At 39.4% G+C, this 24,090-nt stretch overlaps 1 protein-coding gene across 1 annotated transcript in view; it reads left to right on the top strand.

The window, feature by feature from the left end:
• NPAS3 (neuronal PAS domain protein 3) overlaps positions 1-24,090 on the top strand; it is a gene marked incomplete at its 5' end in the record, with an annotated part of 831,631 nt that overhangs the window by 315,801 nt on the left and 491,740 nt on the right. The window contains one exon of the mRNA XM_027773383.1: positions 20,926-21,008. Within this exon, the coding sequence (XP_027629184.1) occupies positions 20,926-21,008 (83 nt within the window). The remainder of the gene's footprint in view (positions 1-20,925; positions 21,009-24,090) is intronic.

Below are 24,090 nucleotides of genomic sequence, written 5' to 3'. Positions count from 1 at the left end.
ATGGAACCCCTCATTTAGAAACCATTAGCACAAATTACTTATTTTTAGTCATCTTTTAGATCATTCAGAAACTGGGTGAGTTGCCTAGAACAAGATTAGTTTCTGAAAATGTATCTAGTTTGCTGGGGGTTTTTCGTTTTGTTTTTAGGATCTTCTCTGTAAAGTGCAGGCCAATTCTGCTCAAGACACTCCTTTGTTTGATGGCAGTTCCAGCATCTCTAGGCATTGCTAGGGCCCAAGAGCTGTGCCAAGGCCCGAGTTCCCCTTCATTCCTCTGCATTTGCACAAAGAACCCTGATCTTCCATCATGTTTTAGCAATGTGTTTATTAATATTTAGGGATGTGGTTTGTGCTCTGGTTTTAGAAGAGGTGTTCATCGTCATAATTTTGTTGGGGAAAGAGACTTTGTTTGGTGTCACTGAAGTGCCTTCACAGGGAGTTAGGTCCTGGGTCCTCCTGTTCCTGCCTACCTGATTGTCTTTTGTTCCCCTCCCGGGCTCATTGCACTTCCTCGGCTCCTTAGCACTCTCCACCAGGAGTGGCCTTCAAAGCTGGAGAAACCAGAAGCTCTAATGAAATTTTTGTTAAGGAAGGAATTTCTTATGCCTTTAGAATGCACATTTTTAGGAAAAATGAAATGTGAGGGATTATTGGTGGCCTTTTAAAATTTAGAGTCACCATTTCTGTCACATTATGATTGAGAGAATTCTGTGTACTTTAATGTGTTGGTCTGGATTTAGTAGTCAAACTTACAAATGTACTTCCTAGCCTGCTTATATTATTCAGAAAACAGTTTTATCTAGGAATGGAAATAGAGGGGCAAGGACCTAAATTCAGACAGGGCTACTAAGAGACAATCAAATGCTTTCTAGGATGGAATTATTGTAATTACTGATATAAAGTATGTGTAAATCATCTCTCTAGAACCTGGTTGACTATAAATTGTATTTAATAAGTTACTGACTACCACATCTACCAGTCATGATTATATCAACCAATGAGGTTTTGCTTATTTCTCAGTCTGTCATATTCAAATTCTAAGCAGTGACTTTTCATCATTAAAGAGTTTTGCAAACATCATTATAATTGTTTGTGCCCAGCAGCCAACTTTTTTATTTCTTGGTTTTGGTTTGTTTGAAAACTCTTCTGATTGGATACTTCTTTCCCTTTTCTGTCATTTGACAGTCAATTTTGTTATGAAACCAGACTATTTTGTGCACTGAGTCAATTGCTGTGAAACTTGTTTTAGTGGAATCGAACTTGTCCTTTCCCTCATTGATGGGATCTGAGCTTACTGTGTGTTGCTGAGGGAGTGGGTATGCCGCTGGCATAACCAGAGGAATAACTTTATATCCTTTTGTACAGTCTCTGGGTAGAATTGCAGACAGACAAGGGATTTTTCTCCAGCAGGAGAAAGGCGTTTCCCCTCAATGGTATGGAAATCTCACACTCCAGGTCTTTTGACACACCACTGACTGCTGGAGAGCATGAAGCCAGTGTTTACTGCTGGTTCTTGGGTGTTAAACAGCCCTCCACTGCTTTTATTGTACCATTAATTGCACTTAATGCAGCTGCATTTCTAGTACGCTTGGCTAGACTCTGAAAATTAAGTAGAGGGTACTTTGTTATAAAATTCACTGTAATGAGCTCTGGTGGGACAGGGTCTGTTAAGTTTGAAATTACCTCGAGCCATTTCTAAAGGACTTCTTAAAATATTTCACATCTATAAAAGTTTGTAACTAGATAAATAGCCATGGAGAGTGTTAGACTAGACAGAGGGAAGCCAAATTTCTTCTCAGTGCATCTTTGATAAAAATGGATGCTTTGAATATTTAAGAGTGGTGTTTGTTTTCCACATTCTTTTCTGTCTCCCACATTTGCTGAACTCTATCTTTTTGTCTGTTAGCATGTAAGGTCAGGGTTAGCTGTTTCACACAGTAGCTTATATGTACAAACTCTCCCCACCCTTTTTTTTCCCTTTTGCTTTTGAATCCAAATCATACTTCAGACTAGAATAAAAATTCTAGTTTGTGCCTCCCTCTGGGTTGTACATAAATTGATTCAAGAAGAGGTCACACCTCTAAGAACAAAAACACTGAAGAGACAGCTGTAACTATTAGCCAATTAGTTTAATGTTATGACTACTAGCCAGGGCCTGAAATAGATTCCTGGTACCTGGCTAATAGATGCTTCAAATGACTTTAATTCCCCCAGTATTCTTGGCCTATGTAAGTGACTGCTGTAATGCTTTGCGGCTAATAAAATTTCAGATTGACTAATTTACCGGGTAGCTTTACCAAAACATCCAAGTAATCCGTACATACTCATTAGAGACAGGTCTGGAACATACTCCCTTAGGACTGATTTGAAAAACCTCACTAGGATCAGCCTCACTGAGCTTTAGATGCACTGGCACAAATCAGGTGGAGGATCTTCTATGGTTTTAGTGCAGCAATTTATCTGAGTTTCGTAGTTAAAGTTTGAGCATGAGGTAATTAGAGCCCTCCAAGCTTGAAATTCATGAACCTTATTCCCCCCTTAATAGACTCTATACAAGCTTGCCAAGCTCGCTGTTTGACTGATATATATGGAGGCTTTGTTAAAAGCCTCTGGTCAAAATGATAAATTAAAAAAAAAAATCGAGCTAGGTTTTCTTTTATTTTTGGCTCTTACATGTGTAAACAGGAAAAGTTACTGCTTATGATTACCTAGGGTTGTACATTTTAGAAATATTCACTAGTCAATTATCAAACACCAAAGCCAGGCAGCACCACACCTGCCATCCAGATGGCTCTGACCACACATAAGGCCTGACCAATGAGGACTGAGGAATAGAAGGCACAGGATGCTGTGGGTCTGTTTGGTTTCTTCTGTGTATTCCTCTTGGCAACAAAGGAAAGGTAACTTTTATTCTACTGCCATTTTTACAGTAAGAGCACTTGAGCATACATGTCTCTGCATTCGGCAGTCATTTCAATCAAGCTTCCTAATATAGCTTACATATATATTTTTAGAAGTTAATATATGTTCAGATTTTTTAGAATGTGTATAGACATCTAAGTCGTGGCATATACATGTGTGTGGACATGAACATGTATACATCAAAACAACTACATCATACCACATTGCTTCATTTACCCTCATAAAATATTATTATGCTAAATATTATGCTACTATAAAATAGACAATCAAAGCTCAGCTATAGTCTCTAGGATTTCAAGATGTTCTACCTCTAACAGCCATTTTTATTATTCCTCTATGAACAAAGCATAGCATCTGACTTACTCTACCAAATCTACAGTTTTTTAAAAAGTAATTTACAAATGATTTCTAGATTGCACTTTTTGAGAAAAGAGAAAAGAACAAGCATGTAGTGAATACCTCTGATGTGTCAGGTACTGTACTAGGTACTTTACATACATTATTTCATGTAATCCTTAAAATAGCCTGCTTTTGTAGGTGGCAATAGGTTCATCTTTCTGGTAACTCTTTCTGAGATTTTTCTAACTGATCCAAGGTCACACACTACCTAAGAAATGACAGAAAATACACACACACACACACACACACATATATATATATATATATATATAGCATGTATATTTATTTATATAAAGTACCATTTCAGTGATTCAGTTTTGTTTCAAAGAGATTAAAAACCCAAATTGAATTAAGTTTTTGTTTTTCCATCCTATTTGCTAATGTGCTAGAAAGCTTTTTTTGTGCCACAAACATTGGCAACTGAACCCTTGCTGCCTTTTTTTGGACACGGTGTCTTACCCAACAGATGGGGAAACTAAGACTTAGTTATCAGGCATCTTATCAGGGTTCACCAGCTAGCAAATTGAGGAAACTAAGGGGAGCAATTAGTACTTTCCTCTGAATACTGAGGATGAGGTTTCTATAAACAATATTTGCGAAATTCCAGAAGAAAAATTGCCTTCCTCTCTGCCAGCTAGAAAATTCACCTTCACTAAAGGTGAGGCAGTTGCTTCTAAAAGAAATATATTTGGGGAGAAACAAGGACTTCTTTCCTATGCGTATCAATCTTGGCTTCTTTTTTCATTGGCTTAGCCAGCATTTATTAAATAATGTAGGAGTGCTGTGAGGTTCTTATTTCCCTTTAAAATTTTTTTTCCCAACAAATAAAAGGCACTTTAGTTTTCTTCAACTTCTTTATGTTCTTGTAGTTCACACTCAGGTATATTAATAATCTCTTGCAGTACTAGCCTTTGAACAGGTCTTGGCAAGAAAGAAAGTCTTACTGCTTTTGTGATTCTAGATTATAGGGACTCCAAAAGCAATTCCTGTAACTTCTCTATTTGTAACAGTAAAAAAGCTTTGCCACACCAAGAGATTTAAAGATTCATGGACAATGGGATGAGAAAAGATTGTCCTTGTGGATGAGTGAAGGGATGGACAATATTGGTGGAATGAAGTGTGGGAAGCGTCAGGGACAGCAACATGCCAAGTGGGGTCTTGACTTTTGATAACACATTGCCATCTTTATAAAGCCTTGTATATGGAGTTTTATATCTTCATGAAACTGGCACAAAAGTCATTCTAGCAGTGGAGACCAGGGTCTTCCAAAGAATGTTTGATTTCCTGTTTATTCAGTGGGGAAAACCAAGGAAGAGTAAGACGGGTGTGAAATCACCTGTAGAGCCAGCTAGGTGGATACTCATCCACTGTGGGGGAGAAAGGCCAAGGGTTCAGGGGAACAATGATGACTTGAGTTTAGACATTTTCAGGCAGCTTTTCTTAAAACAGTATCCTTGGGACCAGCAGATGCCATAACAGTTACACTGCTGGACACCCACATGGCCAACAGTAGTTCAAGTCCCAGACCCAGTGACTTGAAACTCACGTAAGCTGCATGTGTGTACATGCCCAAGATCCTGGAAGGACAGTGAAGGAGAAAGGATTAGGGCATAGCCATCCTCCCTGGGGAGTTATTTCTCACTTTCCCTCTCACTGTCTCTCTCTCTCTCCAGTGAGCTCATGTGCCCTAAGGCAAAAATGTCTATAAAATAGTAATAATAATAATAAAAACAGTATACTTTTGGACATGAACTGTAGGTCATTGTGTGGCTTCACCGTCATCAGAAGAACTTATTCCAAGGCTGAGATCCCTTTTGGGGTGATTGGGCCAGCATAGCACACTATATCATTTTTATGGATCCAGTTATAGTAAAATACTGAAATTGGGAAAAAAAAAAAGTGGGTTGGCTATTTTTCAGCTTCACTTTCTAGGTAATCTTACCATTTCTTTTTAGAGGTTTCTCTCTCTCTTATCTCATAGCTTTTGCTTGCTTCTTCCTCTTAGGGTATAAATGTCCTCAATTCCTCAAGACACTTTTAAAAAATCTCATCATCCTGAGTATTTCCTCATGCATCTTTTATTCCTCCCAAGTTTTTTTTTTTTCAAGCTTCTAGAAAAAGAATGCACAGTATATCTCTCATGTTTTTCACCTCTCAGTTACTCTTCATCCCTACAATGCCCCTGCCCAGGCCCTGCAATGTTCTTACAACATACACAGGATGGACATAGTCTCTGCTTAAAATGTCCTGCTCGCTCTCTTTTTAGGATGATGTTGCCTCTTTATCTACTTCTAACCCTTTGGCTGTGCATTCTCAGGCTGTTTGCTGGTTCCTCGTTCTCTGCTTTCTGTAAATACAGATCTTCCCTAGGCTGAGCCCCCAGTTCTCCTCCCACTCTGTGTGCTAAAAATAGGCTGCCAAGTCCTCATCTCTGCCAGGCCTCAGTCCTACACCTTAGCACTACTGGGCGTCTCAGTGATCTTGCCCTTAAGATAGCTTTAGTTCAATGTCCCGTTTTCTCCTTAGCGCCTTCTTCCCTTTCTAAATGTCCCATCATAGGAAACAATGTCATCTGCTAACCCAAATCCTTGGAAGTCATAATTGAACTCCCCCTTTCCCTTATTAATTAATCACAATTTTCAATCCTGCATTTTAAATTTATGTAGAATTTAACCCCTCTCTTCAGTCTTACTACCTTCCCTTTCTTTTCTTTTTTGAGAGGTTTTTGCTATAGGGCACGTGCACTCACCAGAGAGACAGAGAGGAACAGAGAGACAGAAAGTGAAAAATCACCCCCCAAGGGGGATGGCCATGCCACAATTCCTTCTCCTCCATTCTCCTCTCAGGATCTTGGGCACGCACGCACATGCACCCGGCGTTAGTCTAAGTCCCCTGGTCTGGGACTTGAACCGCGGTCGACTAACGGGAGGGAGTCCAGCAACATAGCCATTACACCAACTGCTGGTCCCCAATCTTACTATCTATTAACTGTGGTTAGTTTCTTTTTGAATTTCTTTTTGAAATTTTTCAATTTCACCCAAATACAGTTTTGTCCATTGTACTACAACTCTGGTGACAACACACATGTGTGCTCATGTCCCTCTCTGCTCATACTTTTGAATGGCTCCCCATTACTCTGTGTAATTCATAAAGTCCTTCACAGGGAAGGAGTTTATAAGGTTTGTAAGGCTGTTAGTGACTCAGTCTTCTGCTGTTTTCTGACGTTACTTGCCCTCTGCCTGAGTCCCCCATGTCTCATTCCCTCTGTGCCGGTGGGTATGTGCTTCTCTCTCCCTCAGTGCTTCCCCACCACCACCCCGCCTGGGCTCATTTGCCTGGAAGATGTCTACCTGTTTCTAGTCCAAATACCTTTTTCTCTTACATCTTTGAACTTCATGAGTTTTGATGCTCCTTTTCCTGGGATCCTTCAAGTAAACCATTGCTTTATTACAGTTTGTGGTTCTCTCTCATTTTTGTCTCCAAACTCCCTGAGAGGACTCACTCCTTGTCATTTCCTGAACCTGATAAGCTTCTTCCATCTTACAGCCTTTATTCTCTTCCCTTTACCTGGACGTCACATCCCACCTTCACTTTATTTGTGTCTCTCCTCAGATGCTATATCCTCAGAACTCAGATACGATATCCTCAGGCCTTTTTGGATCTTCCTGTCAAATACACAAATCCCTGCCACTTCTTTCTCCTTTCCTCTATATTTTTCTTCAAACTGCTTCTGGTATATAGATGATTATTACAGCTATCTGACTCTCCCACTAGAACGTCAGCTCCATACAGGCATTTTTATCTGTTTCCTTTGTCCCCAGTTTAAGGGCCTAGGCCTGGCACTTAGTAGGCCCTCAATAAATATTTAGATGAATAATTGAATCATATCATCCTCAACTTACACAATACCTGGCATAGGGTGAACACTCAGTATAGGTCTATTAAAAGAATAAGCGTGAAATATGCATTTGAGTGTAGTTAAATAAATCCCCATGCCTGAATCCAGCACACTGGAGACTAGTGGCTTCCTGGAAAAGAGAAGCAAGACAGCTGGAAGACAAATAAAAATGACTGGCTAGTGGCAAAGTCCGTTCTCATCAGAATTCCGGTTCAGTTATTCAGTTCAGATTTTTGGCAAGTAGTGCAGATTCTTTTTCAGAAAATGTTGATTGATTGCACAGTTGTACCCACTTCATTTGCAAACCTTCATTATCTCTTTTTCCTTTCCTCCCTCTGTCTGCATTTAGAAGGGGAGGAGCAGTGGATAATTCCACAAGGCAATTTTTGTGAATAAACCCACTAACTGGCTGCTGCTTTCAGTCTCCCAGTCTCCACACAGAATACAAGTGTCTGCTTTAGTTGTGCATTCTCTCTTGACTGAATCTCCTTGCATTCATTCATTTGAGTATTCATTTGATTACTTACTCATTCACTCACCGAATCAGTCGTTCAGTCCCACTGATCATACAGGGTATATGCAGATCTTTGACTGTTATCTTAAGCAAGAGTTCTTGGCCTGGGCTCTGCAGCTGAGTGTCAGAGGCTCTCTAGAATTTCTGTAATGGTACATGCAGTTTTGTGTTTAAATCATGTGTTAGGAAGAAGGTTTTTTTCATTGCTTGAGTGGCAGTTTTGTTGTTCAAAGAAAGAAATATGTTCAGGACCTCTGATAGAAAACGGCTTGAGCTCAGTCTTAAATTTAAATAGAAGGACCTCAAGTTGTCTTTTGTCTTTCTATGTTTCATGGCGGTGATAAATGTGAAAGTATATTTGTGTTATTTAGTCTAAGTCTGACAATCTTTTAACAATTTTTTTCTTTATTCATAATAGAGTGCCTATGATTAAGGGCGAGAAAGGGATGAGGAGCAGCCCCACATGGCCTGCTCAGACCACGAGCCCCTTCCTCCAGCCCCCTAGCCTGTCAGATCCCGGTCACTTGCCTGTGTAACTAGTGCATTTCAGGCTGACCTGACAAGGCATTTGAACCACAGTCACACGTGGCATCTGGCTTATTTTGAGTGATGTGTTACCATTGTGCATGAGACCAGCCCAGCTTGGCAGGGCTAGGCCTGTTCACTAATCAGTACACTCCAAATAGTGCTCACTTTTCTTATTTGGTTTTTGAATTTGCCCAAATCATAACCTTTGTGGGTCCCAAAGAGGCAGATAGCAATAGTAATGCAAACTTTGGTCTGCTTACCGAAGCAAGACCTACTTCCTGCTCAGTTACTATTGCTGTGTGGACTTTTGTTTCTATGAATCAGAGAGAAGCTGGTGGGATTGTAAGAGCTGATTTGGGTTTGCAGGGGTGGTAGCTGTATATGTTTACCTAATCAAGTTATGTCTGAGGCATTCCACATCTTAAAACGAATGCCAATTACTGCTGAAATAGGGCATGAGTGAATCCTTCAAAAGAAAATTCAGTGGGCAGTTGCTGACACTCAGTGAATCGCTGGCTCTTTGCCCAGGTGTATGTGAAATGTTTGCACTGGTTTGGCCCTGATTGCAGTTGGCTCAGAGGGTTTGTAGGGACATTGTAGATCTGATATTAAATCATAGGTAAGGTAGGGGCTATTGGTAGCATGCAGGGCAAAAACGTTCTCATAGTCCTGTTAAAATTAGGCTTAAGATAGTTACTGAGAAAAATCATCTTCAGCCCAGACTCTGCTTTTCCTAACAAGGAGAGAAGTGATATGTGCCACTTTTGGGGGCCAGACACTGCTTTAGTGTGTTCATTTGTTTATGAGTATTTATTGTGCACCTTCTGTGTTCTGGACCCTATTCTAGTTGCAAGGCAGTGCACAAAAGGATTCTTCTGACTTGTGAAGGTAACCCGCTAGTGGGGGAGACAGATACTGTGTAAATAAATTCTAGGAGGAAAATTAAAGAGCAGGGCATGTCACATGCTCACAATTGCTCTAAGAGGCATTAACCCCTTTGACACAATGAGAAATGGAGGTCCATGAAGCCTATGGATCATGTAGCAATGGATCTAAGACCACCCAGCTAATTAGGGTTAAACACGAATTTAAGGGAACCAGCAGATGGTGTAATAGTTGTATCACTGGACTCTCATGTAGTCTACCACAGTGTGAGTCCTAGACCTGATGGCTTAAAACTTACACAGGATATGTGTGCCAAAGATCCCAAAAAGTGAAGGGATTGCAGTATAGCCAGCCCCCAGGGTGTGATTCCTCACTTTCTGTCTCTCTGCCTCTGTCACTCGGGGGGAAGACTCACGCCCTATAGCAATTTAAAAAAAAAAATTAAGAAACTTGGCTTCCCTGACTCTAAAACTCAAAGACTTTCCTCTGTTTAGATAGATTGAGAAATAGACTTTTACAGTTAGGGTTTCCAGACAGCTCAGTTGCCAGAGCCCTGACCATCGTGGTCCATAGTTCATGTCCTCTCACTTATCCCAGTTCTAGCAGTGCCATATGCTGAGCTCTTTTCTGACTCTGCTCCTCCCAGTCCCCTTCCTGAGTTCAGCATTGGTAGTTGCACATTTATTGTATTTTATTAATTTGCTTAAGTGTCAGTCTCCCCACTAAACTCTGTCTTATGGAGGGTCAAGATGTTATCTTTGCATTTTTATATTCACTGATGCAGTGCCCAGCACAGAGCAGAGGCTCCACAAATGTTCTGTGTGGATGTTGTTAACTTCCTTCTGCCGACATGTCTAGAAATAGAATGGAGGCCTGGCCTCCATCTCTAACAGCAAGGTCAGTGGGATTGAAAGTGTCCATATTAGAAGGCTTCACTAAATTTTGGATTAATAAATACAGTACCACAGCCTGAGATTATTGAACTTTGGAAAATGATCAGAGTGACTTTCCAGTAGCAGGTGTTGTCATCAACAGAGCCTTGTGTCGTTTAGTCCAACACCCCACTGCTTCGTGGCAATATTTATATTGACTGCTCTTTTGGCAGAAAGGAGATACTGAGAACACTGCCAACCATTGATGTGTTCTAAAAGCTAAAGGGCGGGGGTGGGAGAGGAGATGACTGATTGTGTGAATGAACAGGAGAGAGAAGAGTCAGAGGGCCACAGACATTTCCTTCTTTCTCCCACAAAAACACAGGCTGCTTCCTGTACTGCCAACGTTCTTAGTTCCCTGTCGTATCAGTGACCCAGGAAAGCCCGGAGGATGTGTGGAGCATTAGACTGGAAGTAATAAGGTTGTGCCTGACTTACCTCAATATTTGTAGCAGATGTTACAAATGTTATAACATGAAGCTTTGGGATCAGATTGGGGGAAAAAATCAAGATAACAGATGTGGATCTCTGCCTTTTACCAGCAAGTGCAAGTGGCATTGCACTGATGCAGTGATAGTCTCTGTCCTCTTCCTACTGGACAGATTCGTGCCTCTAACTGTTGGAGTGCCACTGAGGTCAGGAGGAGTGACAGCAGTGAAACAGCACACATTGGCAAGGCTTTTAAGACATTTTGCAAAATGGAAGTATAATCATCATTTTCCTCCCCGAGAGCACATACCAAGTCTAACCTCCATTAAAAATTTATAGTACTCAAAAAATTCTTAGTGTATTCATGGGGAAGGTAATTTCTACCAGTGAAAGGGTGCGTAATAAACTCTCCAAAGTCAGTGCTGTGTTCAGATCCCAAATTTGATACACTCTATTTTTCCTTTTGAGAGCTGTGGTCAGATAGCACTTGGTGTCTTCCTGTGAACTGTGGGTTTGATTCATGAGAGCGTTCTGTCCCTGCCTGACATACAGAGTAGGTGATTTTTAGAGAGTGGCCACTGGAGAAGAATTTAAGTCACAAGAGAAGCAGTTCAAGACTAGACGCTCAAGATTGTACTTAGAAAACACAGCACCTTCTGACATCAGGATACATTCAGGCTGGGAACCTGGGCAGGTGTCTGTTCTGCCCACTCTGTGGCTCACTGGATCCTTCCAGGAGGCAGGACTGCCTTGTTCTGGACTGTGTCTTAGCCAGCTTTCCACCCTGAGTCCCCAGCCTCACTTTCTGTCTCTCTGCCTCTGTCACTCGGGGGGAAGACTCACGCCCTATAGCAATTTAAAAAAAAAAAAATTAAGAAACTTGGCTTCCCTGACTCTAAAACTCAAAGACTTTCCTCTGTTTAGATAGATTGAGAAATAGACTTTTACAGTTAGGGTTTCCAGACAGCTCAGTTGCCAGAGCCCTGACCATCGTGGTCCATAGTTCATGTCCTCTCACTTATCCCAGTTCTAGCAGTGCCATATGCTGAGCTCTTTTCTGACTCTGCTCCTCCCAGTCCCCTTCCTGAGTTCAGCATTGGTAGTTGCACATTTATTGTATTTTATTAATTTGCTTAAGTGTCAGTCTCCCCACTAGACTCTGTCTTATGGAGGGTCAAGATGTTATCTTTGCATTTTTATACTCACTGATGCAGTGCCCAGCACAGAGCAGAGGCTCCACAAATGTTCTGTGTGGATGTTGTTAACTTCCTTCTGCCGACATGTCTAGAAATAGAATGGAGGCCTGGCCTCCATCTCTAACAGCAAGGTCAGTGGGATTGAAAGTGTCCATATTAGAAGGCTTCACTAAATTTTGGATTAATAAATACAATACCACAGCCTGAGATTATTGAACTTTGGAAAATGATCAGAGTGACTTTCCAGTAGCAGGTGTTGTCATCAACAGAGCCTTGTGTCGTTTAGTCCAACACCCCACTGCTTCGTGGCAATATTTATATTGACTGCTCTTTTGGCAGAAAGGAGATACTGAGAACACTGCCAACCATTGATGTGTTCTAAAAGCTAAAGGGCGGGGGTGGGAGAGGAGATGACTGATTGAGTGAATGAACAGGAGAGAGAAGAGTCAGAGGGCCACAGACATTTCCTTCTTTCTCCCACAAAAACACAGGCTGCTTCCTGTACTGCCAACGTTCTTAGTTCCCTGTCGTATCAGTGACCCAGGAAAGCCCGGAGGATGTGTGGAGCATTAGACTGGAAGTAATAAGGTTGTGCCTGACTTACCTCAATATTTGTAGCAGATGTTACAAATGTTATAACATGAAGCTTTGGGATCAGATTGGGGGAAAAAATCAAGATAACAGATGTGGATCTCTGCCTTTTACCAGCAAGTGCAAGTGGCATTGCACTGATGCAGTGATAGTCTCTGTCCTCTTCCTACTGGACAGATTCGTGCCTCTAACTGTTGGAGTGCCACTGAGGTCAGGAGGAGTGACAGCAGTGAAACAGCACACATTGGCAAGGCTTTTAAGACATTTTGCAAAATGGAAGTATAATCATCATTTTCCTCCCCGAGAGCACATACCAAGTCTAACCTCCATTAAAAATTTATAGTACTCAAAAAATTCTTAGTGTATTCATGGGGAAGGTAATTTCTACCAGTGAAAGGGTGCGTAATAAACTCTCCAAAGTCAGTGCTGTGTTCAGATCCCAAATTTGATACACTCTATTTTTCCTTTTGAGAGCTGTGGTCAGATAGCACTTGGTGTCTTCCTGTGAACTGTGGGTTTGATTCATGAGAGCGTTCTGTCCCTGCCTGACATACAGAGTAGGTGATTTTTAGAGAGTGGCCACTGGAGAAGAATTTAAGTCACAAGAGAAGCAGTTCAAGACTAGACGCTCAAGATTGTACTTAGAAAACACAGCACCTTCTGACATCAGGATACATTCAGGCTGGGAACCTGGGCAGGTGTCTGTTCTGCCCACTCTGTGGCTCACTGGATCCTTCCAGGAGGCAGGACTGCCTTGTTCTGGACTGTGTCTTAGCCAGCTTTCCACCCTGAGTCCCCAGCAGAGTTCCAGCCTCAGCATGAGGCTCAGTCATGTTTGCTGTCGTAGCCCTGGAGCCAGAATAAATTAGTTTGTCTTTCTTGCTGAGTTCATGTTAGATAAAAATAAAGACTCTCTACCACTCAAAGATCCTCCTACTCAGTACTCTTTTCTGAAGTCACTTTCTAACTCTCTCCCTCTGAAAACTTGCCTAGACTTAGGACGCATACCCCACATATCCCATCTCGCTACTGGGAAGCCATAGACAGGAATCAACTTCTGTCATGATTACTTTCTTTACATTTTATTTATTTCGTAAATACAAAGAGGAAATTCTTATTCTTTCCACTGTGTACAGTGAATCAAGTACTTAATAAATATTGTGTTCAAAAGCATTCCCTGTGACATCTAGGTATTGAAACCTGTAAGTATACTCAGATAACCCTTGAATGTCTTTTAAGTTATTAAAAGGAACATTGGTTTCTTTTTTAAAAAAACTAATTTTATGGGACCAGAAGATTGTATAATGGTTACATTGCTAGACTTCCATGTAGTCGACTGCAGTTCGAGTTCCAGACCTGGAAACTTAAAACTCAGGCCAGGCACGTGTGTGTGTGTGTGTGTGTGTGTGTGTGTGTGTGTGTATACACGTGTGCCCAAGATCCTGAGAAGAGATTGGCGGAGAAGGGATTATGGCAGGGCCATCCTCCTGGGGGAGTGATTTCTCACTTTCTGTCTCTCTGTCTCACTGTCTCTCCAGTGAGCATACATGCCCTGTAGCAAAATTTAAAATAAAAAAATAATAAAAACTAATTTTATTTGTGATAAATCATGGGAGTACATTCATGCATATGAGAGAGAGAGAGAACACACTATGGTTTGGTGCTCATCTTGGGCTGTTCCATGTCACAATCCCCTTCCTCTGGTCCTCCAGCCTGTTTGATCTTTGTGCTCACACATATCTGGTATATTTCAGGCTGACTGGGCTAGGGATTTGAACCAGGGTCACCATGAGGGATCTGGCTTCTCTTGAGCAGCACATTAGCCCTGTGCCATTTAGCTGATCTTATATGCATTGTTATTTTGGAATAATTTACGTTTGAATGATTGAGTAATGACTACTGTGAAATGTAAGTCCTGCTTGGAGTGCTAATGGTTACTTTTGGAGTATCAGACACAGGCAAGCTCTTGTCTGTTAGACTGGGCCCTCCTCCATGCCCCTTGTGATCACCAGGCAATTCCCCTGATACACCACCCCCTAAGTCTCAGCCCAGAATGCAGACTATGCTTACATTTTCCTGCAGGTCCGTCCTCAGAGATGTTGACTGTCAGGACTTTGTCATTCCTCCGGGAGCTGTCAATCCAAGCAACAGCTTAACCCACTGCTGTAAGACTTTCAATGTCAAAGGGAAGTGTGGGTTTTCCCAAGAAGAATGTTAATCACCCTATGTGTAGTCCCTGTGAGGGACATATAGTTGTTCCTACAGTAAATTGCAGATTGTTAGATAAAGGGTTTTTTCCTCTTTTCCCAACTACAGATGGGAACTCTGTCTGAAGGTGGTGTGTGCTAACTGAATCTTTAAAATGGAAACTTTGTACTATTGGATCATCAGAAAAATTATGACATATTTTTCTATTTTTCTATGAAAAAATGCATCATGATTTTTCCAACAGCCCAATAAAAATTTTGTCTTGTGTTTTGTCAAGATTTATTACAATGATATTGTGTGGTATTGTACATTTAAAAGAGAATCCTTTTATTGTATAGAAAATTAGACAAAATAGATGTCAAAAATCATGTGAATACAGTCCTTAACATGAGAAGCACATGATAAATACTTCCATGACTAAACAAATCTTTCGGACAGTTCTTCTTAGTTCTTTAGTAGTTAAAACAATACAAACATGCTTCTTGGAGAAAAGCAGACATGGCTTCTTTAACCCAAATTCACAAATTCCTTTTTAAGTATTAAAACATTTAGTTACAGGAACCAGCAGTTGGCATAATAGCTATGTTGCTGGATTCCTATGTAGTTGACTGCAGTTCAAGTCTCAGATCCAGTGGCTTAAACTCACGCAGGGCACGTGTGCATGTGTTGTGCCCAAGATCCCAAGAGGAGAAGGGATTGCAGCATCGCCATCCCTCCTGGGGTGTGATCTCTCACTTTCTGTCTCTATCTCTGTCTTTCTGGCAAGTGCATGCACCCTATACGAAAAACCTCTCCAAAAAAAACCCAAACAACCAAAAAAACCCTTTCAGTTACATTATCCTACTTCTTTTCTATAATGTATTCAATCCATACTTAAATTGTGGAAGAAATTAAAATATGTGTTGCATCAAAAAAATTGAATCAGCATAAGACTTCTTATAGTTTCAATTATATTATGGGATTCAGTACCTACCCCTTTTGTATAAATTGGTAGTATAATATGTTAATAGGTTCTGGGATATAAATTATAAAAATGTTTTTTTTATTTTACAAGATTTTCTAAGTGTGAATTTGAACATATACACAAAGTATATTACTCCTGGGTACAAGAAGTTTTTTTTCCCCCTTGTATTTATTAAATCCTGATTAACAGTGCCTCTCCCTGTTTCTCTTTTCTGGTCATTAGTTAGTCTACATTGTATAGGGCAAAAACTAACCTTGGTGAAAGTACGTTGAAAAGGCATCATTGTTATTTGCTCCCAGGTTGCATGACACATTGCATGAAACTGCACACACAGTGCTTGCACCAAGAGTTTCCATGATAATGTTGCTATGTGGATTAAACTCCCTCAGCCCTATGGCAGTGTTCCCACTCCTAACCTGAGCTATCCCTGGAATCTAAGGCATACAACAACACAGAGGAGTTTAGTTTGAAAGGATGAAATTTCTCACCCTGGGCAGCAGACAGAGTTGTAAGGGCCAGTTTCAGAAATAAGATTTTGTTCTATGTTATATGCATACACACACACACACACACACACACACACACACATTGACACATACCTCATAAACTTCTGAGGCTCCTGAGAAATCCCTCCCTGGTTTCCTTGGCCCTGCAATGAGGGAGGCTAATTGAGATTCTTCAAGGGAAATCCCCTTTCTTTTCTTTGGCAGCTCTGAAAAGACTTATTAAGCATTCTATACTCCATTCTTTCCTGGACCCTGACTTTACGTAGTCTAAGTGTTAAAGCCCAGGGAGTGATGTCTGGGATTCCCTCTAGTCTTCCCTCCCCCCAAGCTTAGTGTGGAAAGATATCCTTATCTCTTGGAAGAAGGATTCAGAGGACAGCCATCAAAGGTGACCTGGCATGAAACTTGCCCTTCCTTTTACTCCACAGATGAGCCTCTTCTTGAGAAGCTCACTGCACACTAGAAGGCTCCATTCACCCGTGGTGTTGTACTGCCCCCCGCAGTATGGGGGTGTGTGGGGATGACAGAGCACTCTCTCATAGTCTTCCCTATCTGCCAGTGACTACTCTTTCTTACTAAAGCAATCCACTGGAAATCCTGCCTCACAATATCATGCCCACCACCACTTTTGAGTATCATCTTCGAGTGATCCCTTCAAGGGCAAGCCCTTCTGTCACTCCCTGCCTGTGGTCTACCTTCCCATTGTGAGCTATGCTGATGAGGAGCTGGGGTGGGCAGGGTTAGGAAGGAAAAGGGCAAGGCAGGACACAAGGCAAGGAGCACTCGTGACTTCCCCCTTTCATTATACGTGTCCGCTGAACTGTCCTGTTACCGTTTTGTAATGGGTTCTTCCATGGCAAGCTGACCTTTTGGCTGAATAGGTCAAACTCCCACTGAGCACTAATCCTCAGCCTTCCCCACACTTGTGCATCTGTTTGTGCATCTGCAGAGGTAAGAAGTACTGGTTGGGAATATGACTGGGAGCGTGTGGTTTATTTCCCAAAAGAAGGATTGGCTTTTACTGCACTGAATTAACTCTCAAAGACCACCATGTGAGGCTGTGCCGAAGAGTGCAAATTAGAATATTTTTGCTGATGTTGTTAAGGGGCAAAGCTAATTTTTTCAGATACATGCTTTAGAGTATGTCTTCTAATTTTTAATGAGAGAAAGGCCAAATGTACAGTCCTAATGATTCTTCATAACATTTTGGATTTCTGAAACTATCAGAACTTCCTTAGGTGATTAAAAAAGAAAAAAAAAGTTGTGAGAGAGAGACACCTATATAGCACACACATATATCTATCTTCCATTAAAATCTCTTAAAACCCTAGGCGTGTTTTTTTTTTTTTCAACCCGTATAGAACATGAGCTAATGAGTGTAGCATTTGTTAATAATTATATATTGGACCTAGTTTTGTTTTAAACTGCTCAAAACTTATTTTGGACTGTTTATTAGGTTTTATACTAGGTTCTTTATATTAGAGATTTTTAATATCACATAAGGACTCCATAAATGTTGACTTGAAGTTTAAGTTAGACTACTATAATGCGATCTCCTTTCTCCCTTGTAACAGTTTCTATAAGCCATTCTACTTACACAGCTCTCACATCTCACTGTCAGTGCGTTAGCGACATAATCTTCATAGCCAATGGGGCACACGTCCCATTTATCTAGCGATGTCCTCTGTGTCTGTTGTCATTTTAGCATTCTTTGCATTTCAAGAGTAGTCTATTTTAATTGAACACACGAATAGGTCAGCATATCAGATGAAACACCCACCTGTTCAGCAATAGTAAGTGTACATTTTCTGAGCTACCAAATGGTTATAGAAACTATTTCCAAAATGCAAAAATGTGAGTGTTTCATAAATGATGCATTACTTTTCTGAGGACAGTGGACCTCATTCAGTTTCTTGTTTTGTTTTGTTTTAATTGCCAGTGGGCATGTGTACTTAGAGAGGGAAAGGGATAGAGCACCCCCCAAGTGGAGTGTGATCATACCATCATCGCCTCTCACCCATTTCTCTATCCTGTTGGGATTTGGAGCATGCAAGCACAATTGCCTAATGTGTTTTTCCAAGCCTCTGAGGCCAGGAGTCAAACTTTGTTTGGCTGTGGGATATGGCTCACTTTAACCACTGTGCTACAGGGCCAATCCGAATTTTTGTTCTTTATGGGGTTTTTTGTTTGTTTCTTTTCTTTTTCTTTCTCTCTTTTTCTTTTTCTTTCTTTCTTTCTTTTTTTTTCTTTTTTTTTTTTTTTTGCTGGGCATTAATGATATTGTGTAAACATAATGAGATTAATGTGGAGAAACAAAGTTATTCTGTTTGCATTATTCCTGAGTTACCCGATTATTGTCTCCATTCTCAAAATGCCAAATGTGATAGGGTAAGTGTAAGATAAGAAGTACACATTTAACATCTATTCAGTTACCAATAGTGCTAGAGTTAAAGCTAGCTCCTACTGGGGCATAATGGGCTCCTGTTTAACATATTTATGTTGGCTGTAAAATTAGGAATTGTCATTACAGCCCCACATCACCTGCATAAGTGCAAAACATATAAATCAAGAGAAGTTCCAGTGCCATAAAAATGCCATCAAGTAGAATAGCCTGAAAGTACTTTCAAGATACTTGTATATTATGTTAGCATGAGTGAAGATACACACTCAGATTTCCTAGGCTTGAATAAGCCCGGTGCACACCACTGAAGTCAACTGTCTGCTTCTAGAAGGCATTTAAGATGCCATCTCTTGTTACTGGGCCAGCCTTTTGGGCCTCCTAGTAAATAAAATACTTTCATTATATTTCCTATGATGTTTTAGTCTCCTGTAGGTTGGGAGCTATTTGTTTCCTGGTCCTCTCTTGATCCAAAACTTTATAGAATAGTTCATGTTCTCAAAAGTCTATTTCTATGTGTGTGTGAGGTGTAGTGGTTTATTTTGAACTGTGTAATTAGAAGCCCTTAAGTCCCCCCCCCAAAAAAAATTATGAGCTATTAGTGAAGAGCTTTCTGAATCCTAATTATTGCCTCAGAAACAGAGTGGACACTTTAGAACTTTTTTTCAACTCCCCCTTCTCTCTCTCTCTCAAAAGCCACCCACCCCCATAATCTTAAAAAAAAAAAAAAAAAAAAAAAAAAAAAAAAAAAGACTGCAGATTTTATTCATGTGGGATCATTCACACCAAGCTACCATAATGTGCAATTAACACTCTAGAAACTGAAAACAGTATTCAGCAAGACAGCTGCATTAGCAAAAATGCCAAAGGAGTTTTGAAGGGATGTGCATGTTAGAATAGGAAATGAATCGGGAATGCGTGCGTGCACAGTTGTACTGTCTTAAATTATATCTGAATATTAAAATTTAAAAAATTTATATCTGTGCTTGTAATAATGGTTAATCTCAAAATAGAAATCTGATTTTTTTCTGTTTTAAGAGTATTTGTTGTGTGTTTTACCTCTCAAGCAAAGGAGGAGGTTGGGATGGAGATCTGTAAGATCCCTTCCAGCTGGAATATTCAGTGATGATAATCACTCTTCAGTTTTATTTTATAAATTTTTCCATTGAAAAACTACCCCTTTTATTTTTCTCTTGCCAGTAATAATACCTAACACTCATAGTATTTTCAAAGTGCCTTTCAGACATTATAGACACTTACTCACAAATGCAGGGGTAAGCGCCCTACTTTCACACAGCATAAGAATCATTAAGTGCCTTTATATTAAAATCATTACTAAGCTATGGATCCAGGTGACTGACTTAGTAACTGAAAAGACAGAATTATCCTAGAAGCATTCTGTGAGAATTTTCTCCTCAACTAGCTGAACATGTTTTTAGAAGTAAGAGAATAGGAGATTTTGATTTGATTTTCAATTAGCAGTGTCTGGTGAGTGAGCAGAGGTTTGTAACAAAATTTCAAGTAAAGAAGGAAGGCTTGAAAAATATACTTGTTGGAGATACAGAAAAGATAGGAATATTTTCTTTTATAAATCACTGCAAACAGATTTATAAGATGCTAGAGAATAACAAGCAAAAGAGAGAGAGTGAGTGAAGAAAAGAAAAGAAAAAAGAAAAATAAATACTTTAAAGAGTAGGTTGAGAACAAATGGGCACCCCATTAAAAAATTGTAAAGGAATGACTCTGAATTCTAGATTCCACAAATGTGATGCACTAAGCCCAGTTTTATTAAGAATTATGGGGCTCCGTGAGAGACAGGTGCTTACAAGCAAAGTGTGTGGGGTATATCAGGAAGAGAAGGGCTGACCCTAACCCAGCAGGAGGACAGGAGTATTCAGGAACTCTAGAAATGAAACAGTCTGAGCTGCTGAGGCACAGTCTGGCCAACAATCCACCCCGGCTTCTTGTCAGTTGACTAGGAATATTTATTTACCCATTAATATTCAGTTAATATTAAAAATCCAGGCATCTTGGACATTTAACACTAGCACAAATGGTCATTAATGAGAATCTCTCATCTGATATGTTGAGCTTATTAAAATGTGATACAATTATTTATTACATTAGAAAACCTAAGTTTTGTGTGTGTTCTTTTCTAGTTGAGAAATGAGTTTTCTTCTGGGGGAATGCAGTATGCAATGCTTTAAAAATAACGTTATTTAAAGAAAAACAATGTAGTAGTTCAAAAGGATCTGATCTTTTATATATTTTTACTCCATTAAAGAAAAAAAGCAATACAAAAATAATGGGAAAAAATGTCTAGATGTGGCTATTTAATGTTTCTAGAAGTTGATATTTTGAGTTGTGAATTTCACCTGGGCTGTGCTTATGGGCAGACAACTCAGAACCAAACACAATACCGGGTAGTGTTTCGATTTTTCTTGCTGTAGCAACTAGGTGGGGATGCAGTTAGAAAGTAAGCTGAAGGTATGAACTCAGAGCCCCAGCTTAATTTTTCTTTTTTCTTTTCTCTTCTTTCTTTCTTTTTTTTCAAGTTATAGGTGCACAACGAAGGAGAAGCCCCAGTGCACTAGCCATTGAAGTATTTGAAGCACATTTGGGAAGTCACATTTTGCAGGTACCTTTAAAAGAAAATGAAACTTTCTTATATTTTAATGAGAAAATCCTTACATTTAGTCTTTTTTAACATTTTTTTTTAAAACAAAACAAAATCTCAGCTGTGTATTTGACTGATGTTATTTTATCTTGAAATTCTGAAATTCTTATGAATTTCTTCTTTTCTTTTTACAAAGCCATCCCTTGAGAGACTATTAATGAGAAAGGGAGGGCAAGTATTATTTGTGCTGTAATAATTTAGATTAATTGCACCATCTAGTTGATACGCAATGTATAGTAAATGGCTGTTCTCAGAATGATTGTGTGTGCTGTATTTGTAAGTGGATGTATGTGTATGTCTTTGGAGTTCTTTATTGTTTTCAGAGGAGCAAAAATTTTATTGTGAAAGTACTGTCACATTTCTGTGTTGCCAAATTTCAGTTCTTTGCTTGAGTGTGTATTCGTATGTGCTTCCAACCTTAATGTTTTTCTCCCCAAATTAGGAAGTTCTCAGAGTGAAATGATAAAGATTATTTGTAGATAAAAGGAGATGGACAATAATTGATTTTGTCAGTGAATTTCATGACATAAATATGAGGGTTGCTAGGATGGGACTGTAGTTACTTAGCCCTAGTGAAACTTCATCCTACACTCATTTCACTTACTGAAAACTGTTTTGTTCTAAGACTGTGCCATCAATTCAACACCTCTGCCTTCATCCATGGCTAATTGTTCTACATTGTTTCTGCTTTTAGGATAAATGTGAACATGGTCAAACCTTATTTTAATTATAGAAGCTACATTTTTTTTTCTTTGCGTAAAATTGAGAAACAGACATGTTGAATATTTGGAAAACGTGGTTATGGTTTTTTTAGATAAACTTTCAGGAAATGAAGGTAAATTCCAGATTTCTGTCTATTTTGAGTCTTCATAGGGCTTTTCTAGATAGTCAGAAAGAGTATTGAAACTAACGTATTTCCTCTAAAGTATGTACAATAGGAGCTTTTACCAGATTCTCCAAGAAAATTAGCTCATAATCAAATCCCAGTGGCATTTTAAAGCAGTTATTTTGGTGGCAGTTTGAGAATCACTTGAAACTTGTTTAAAGGAAACATCCTTGGGTCTCAACCCGAACCTGTTGAATCGAATTTACCTGCTGAAGTCCAGTAGTTTGATTTTTAACAACCTTTAGAGGTAATTGTGATATTTTACCAGATCAGAGATACTACAATTCATATTTGCCAATTTAAGGCCTTGAGAAGTCTTGCCTTATTTTTTTTATTTATTCTGTATTTCTTTTTTTCCCCCCATTAGTATCTGTTAAAATCTCATAGAACTGATATTTCTTGAAACACAACTTGGAAGATGTTACTCTGTCATGTACATGAAACTTTAAATTGTCTTTGCAATACCATAAGTTAGTTATAAGGATACAGAAAGGCTATTTTTTTCCCTAGGTCTTCACATTTTAATTTCATTCTTTATATCCTATGTTCAGAATCTCAATTGTAAGTTTTATATAGGCCATGCTGTATATATTGTTAAATTCTAATGTATTTCAGAACTATTCAGTTTATATTCTAAAGAAACCAGTACCTAGGACCTAGTCAATGAAAGAAATAGTTTAAAGAGTGACCCCAGTTATTATCCTCTGACATTTTTTCTGGAAGTCATGACTCTAAAATTTGCAAGGACTTTAACCCAAAACTTAGCAGTTTGAATTGCACATCAGCTCAGATACATGCATGCACACACATGCACAGTGTATATGTATAAAATGACTGACCTAAATGCTAATGCAACATTATACTTCACTAAGAAAACAGGATCTAGAATGAGGCTATAAAGCTTTCTCTAATTTGGGTTGAGTACACTCTGCTCAGATACCACAATTAAAAAAAAAGAAACAGAAAACTGGATGTCATTGGTAACCATCATGTTACACAGAGCATGGTAAAGGACCTGGGGAGGTTTAATTTGGAAAACACATGACTTAAAGGGGAGATTAATGTCCTCTATACAGTTGGAGACTTCATATGAACAACAAAAACAAAAACAAAACAAGAAAAACAGACACACTCTCTGTCTCCAGAGTATAGAAAAAAGAGAAACAGGTGCAAATTGAAGAGGAAAAAAAAAAATCACCTTTGTATCAGAAACTTCTAAATAGTGCAAGTCACATTTGGAATTTGTTTAAAGCCCTTGCTTTAAGGGGATATAATAGGGTACTCAAAAGGTTCATGGGAAATGAGTATTACAAGGAAATGGTTCATAGTTTTTATAGTTTTTTGCACCAGACTAAACTTGTACTTTAGTTCCATTTTCTCACGAACTTTTTGAAGTCCCGTCAGTAAGTGACTTGGTAGGAATGTGTTCAAGAGTCAAGAATGCCAGGCATCCTAGTGTGGTTACGTAAGTAATCTTACAATTGCCCTACAAACTAGGACTCCTTATATCATTTGGTTTTAACACCAGTGTTCTTGACATGGAAGAACTATATACTTGTAAATTAAATGACAGAATTGTGGGCAAGAAAGGGTTAGGAAGAAGTAGAAGCTTAATTTCTATTATTCAGTAGTTATCTTGCCTAATTGGAAGGGAAACTCTTGAGCTTTTAGACCCTTATCTTTTTCATTTGCAACAATATTTCAATGTTCTGCAAGGATAGGATGGCTTTTGCATTTTGTTTCAGGAGTATCCAAGGTAGAATCTGGTCAATTCATGGTGATTGGAATGAATTTTTCCTTTTCTTCCCTCTTTCCTACCCTTCTTTCACTTGACAGTATTTCATAAAACCTGTATGTGGCCAGTAAGGTGAAGTTATGGTCTCTAACCTTACAGTTTATGGTTATTCACTTCCCACTCCTGAATGTTTCAGATACTTAGTAAGAACACAAAGTTTACCAAACAGGACTGCTGTCTTTTACTATCTTGCAGTCATTTGAGGAATGAAGAACCAGAAGACCTCAGAAAATGAGGAACATCACTCAGTACAAATACTATGAGGCTACAAACTATTGGGTTGTTGGAAAAGTCATGATGCACTTTTGCATAGAAAAAACACATCAGTATTTTTTCGATAACCAAGGAGCAAGGCTCTAGAT

The sequence above is a fragment of the Tupaia chinensis genome, unplaced genomic scaffold (assembly GCF_000334495.1).
Source record: "Tupaia chinensis unplaced genomic scaffold, TupChi_1.0 Scaffold000350_1, whole genome shotgun sequence".
NCBI classification, from domain to species: domain Eukaryota; kingdom Metazoa; phylum Chordata; class Mammalia; order Scandentia; family Tupaiidae; genus Tupaia; species Tupaia belangeri.
This window is presented reverse-complemented; position numbering and strand designations above follow the sequence as displayed.